The 3,233-nt window shown below is 36.4% G+C and overlaps 1 protein-coding gene across 1 annotated transcript in view; it reads right to left on the reverse strand.

Moving 5' to 3' along the window:
* The window catches only part of SLC38A2 (solute carrier family 38 member 2), a 33,490-nt gene that overhangs the window by 24,294 nt on the left and 5,963 nt on the right, over positions 1-3,233 (reverse strand). Inside the window, exons 2-4 of the mRNA XM_019514621.1 lie at positions 2,865-3,112; positions 2,479-2,560; positions 2,239-2,354 (exon numbers count right to left, since the gene is read on the reverse strand). Of these exons, the coding sequence (XP_019370166.1) occupies positions 2,239-2,354; positions 2,479-2,560; positions 2,865-2,968 (302 nt within the window). The 5' untranslated portion in view covers positions 2,969-3,112. The remainder of the gene's footprint in view (positions 1-2,238; positions 2,355-2,478; positions 2,561-2,864; positions 3,113-3,233) is intronic.

The following is a 3,233-nucleotide window of genomic DNA, read 5'->3' on the forward strand; positions in this document are numbered from 1 at the left end:
GGTGCAATCAACTACTGTCTGATCTAGAAATATCATACTAAAAATCCATATCTGAATAACTAAAATAGTATAATCCCATGTTTAGACCCGGTTTAAGGAATAAATGGCATCAGTACAAGCATCCCTTTTTACTGCAAGTAATGTGTATAGTAGTTTAAACTTAAAATGTGAACCAATTCCATTGTATTGTGATTGATCCAAGACATTAAATGCATTTAAAACATCCCTCTGTGTATTGTTGTGAGTTGCTCTAAGCAGCTGTTTTACTATTCTCTTATAGATCACCGTGTTCAGCCCCACAGAAAATTATGAAACGAATAGTATAGCGGACCAGGTACTTAGGTACACAGAATGGCCACCTGGAATGGTGATGAGGTAGTTCAGGCTCAATGCCCACTTGGTTTCTGGCTTGTATGCTGAAGTTGCCACCAAATATGCCAATGCTTATGTGAATACCAATTTACTAAGAACTCTATTGAGACTACATCTTGCACAATCTGTTTAATAGCAATCATATATTAAGAAGCTACAATCACTATTATAACCAGGGCCAGATTTTAACAACTTTGCTATTAAAAGCTATTTGTAGTGTTATTAATCCTCTGAGCTGTGAACTCTCATTATCAGCTTAGTGATTACAAATCTTCTGGTACCTTAACTCCTAATTGTACTGTATTTTGTAATAGTATGTGAATTAGTTTAGACTTCTCTCAGCAGTAATCCAAACCTGCTTCAAATAAATAATTTTGAGGGGGAAAGTAATTACTTAAAAAAGCTAAATATCAGGATTTTGTGCTGAATTATTCAAATAACTGACTTATAACTTGCTTCTATCCACCCTTTCTTTATCAACTCCTATGAGATATCCTAGCATGCATTTTTCTGGTGACCTCATAACCACTGCAGAACCTCTCCAGAGCATGAAATTGGCATATAAAAGGTTTGCCAATTTTTTTTTTTTTAATTCCTGGAGTTTTATGAAATAATTAAAGTTCTCAGCAAAACAATAAGTTTATCATGCCATATGTTAACAACCCCCCTTAAGCCAGCTTCACACACCAGTGGGTTTCTGTGCTAATTGTAATATTAGCAGCTAGTGCATGCTGGGACTTCTTCTAATGGAAATCAGTGATCTATAACCTTGAGGAATCTGATAAGACAAAAAAGATAAGCTTGAAGTCAGCTAGGTGATGAATATAGCTGACCCCCTTGCTTTTTTAGGGCTTTCAGTGTGACACTATATTTAGGGTAAATACTTCTCTTAACAGAGACCTACAACTATTTTTAAGACTACTGTTCAATCACTTGATGACACATTGTATTAGGCTGTACCAAAGCCAAGATTTAAAAAAAAAAAATCTTCTTTGAAGTTCTCTAACTCATTTCATCATACCATGTGCAATTATGTTACTGTACAAAGGCTGTGTCTACTTTTGGTATAGATATAAAAAATTGGGAGAGGTACCCTGCCAACACCCTCTAGTGGAGAGACCAGCAATAGGCTCCTTTGCTACTATGGCTTAAACCAGTTTCCAAACAGAGGAATTGAAAAATTACACTTTTGCTGATGCAATTGTGTCAATGCTGGGGCTTTTACTGGCACAACTATGTTAGCTCAGGGAGGAAGGATCACATATTGACTGGCTTAACTATATCAGCAAAACTTTTCTGAGTATAGACCAGGACTAATGTGCAGGAAACCCCCCTCAAAACTATTCTTAGCTATCCTGCTCTATTAGCTGAACTAAATTTTGAGACTATAAACTTGAGCTCCCACTGAAGGTATCAGGAGAAATCCTGGCCCAGTATTAAATTGACAGCAAAAGTCATATGAATTTCTAGGATTCTTTCTAATAATCTTTAAATGAAAAAGAATGTAGAATTGGGTCCTTGAAGTGTATCTCCTTCCATTATATAATACAGTTTAAAATCATTGCAATGATTTTAATACCAGGCCATAGCTTATCAAATAAAAAGGAAATCGACTTTACCAAAAGAACAATACAACTCATTTTTATAGATCTGTTAAAAGCTTAAATCTTTGAAGTTTCAGAATAGGCCAAAACTGCTACTGCTAATTGCTAAAGCAGCCAGTAAGTCCTCAAATGAATCCTTACATTACTGAATTCAGTGGCAGTTTTGCTGTCTACCTCCATGAGGTAAGGATTTCAGCACTACTGCTTGTCTAATAATAATTACCGGACAAATTAACACTTTTGATTTATCAAATATACTTACACAAAGAGAGCCATTCCAGTGTTAGCCATGGCATAAGAAAGTGCAAGAATGCCACTACCCACAATTGCATTGCTCAGATTAAATACTGACATTCCAAACGAAGTAGTACCCGGATGCTGTGGAAGAAGAGGAGGCAACTATTAACAGAGAACCAGTTATTTTCCTTTTAAGTGAAAATTACTATCTGTCCACCAAATTGTTAGTGTACTAACTACAAAAACACCATTAACACATACTTACATATTCCGTTTCATATTTCTTCTTTCCAAGATTGGATTCAAGTAAAAAATTTTGATTTTCTGGATCCATATCTACATAATGGCTGTAAAAACCAAACAAATAACAAAAATCCAACTTTAATCATCATCATCACTAATGTCTTTTATTTTCACTGCTTTTAAAATTTATCAGTGCTTTTTACTCCTTTTCGTGGGAAATCCAATCAATCAAAATTATCTATTAAATAAATATATACCACTGTATATTCAAATTTTTGTATTTGTAAGATATGTAAACATTCACAGTCTTAAGGTCTAATGCACATTTTATGATGCTGTACAAAACCTTACGTGTGGAAACAAAAAACAGATGCAAACAAACAAACAGAAAAACGCAAACCCTCTGACCTCTTCATAGCAGTTGGTTTGGTTGGGTATGAATAGCTGAAGTCATTGCTATTGGAGCTATAGCTGCTGCTGTCCTCATCTGGAGAGATGTTAAACTTGCCCATTTCTGCTTTGGTCCACGCGGAGATATTCAATACGCTTTCCTCAGTTATCAAATGAAATAAACACCCTTGAGGCCGATGCCCCTTCAGCAGTGGCAGCCGAGGCTCCGCTCCCTCTTTTGTCCTTGGCTGCTGGACTTGCCTTGTCTGTGAAGGTAAAAAGGAAACGTCAATACTGCAGTGGTCTCTCGAGCTAGGTCACGTGAAGAGCTTCTGCTGCTGCTCGTCGGGGCTGATTCATCCCCAGCCAGGCGAGTGGAAAAGTACT

Source organism: Gavialis gangeticus, unplaced genomic scaffold (assembly GCF_001723915.1).
Source record: "Gavialis gangeticus isolate Ggan-Ray unplaced genomic scaffold, GavGan_comp1, whole genome shotgun sequence".
Taxonomy (NCBI): domain Eukaryota; kingdom Metazoa; phylum Chordata; order Crocodylia; family Gavialidae; genus Gavialis; species Gavialis gangeticus.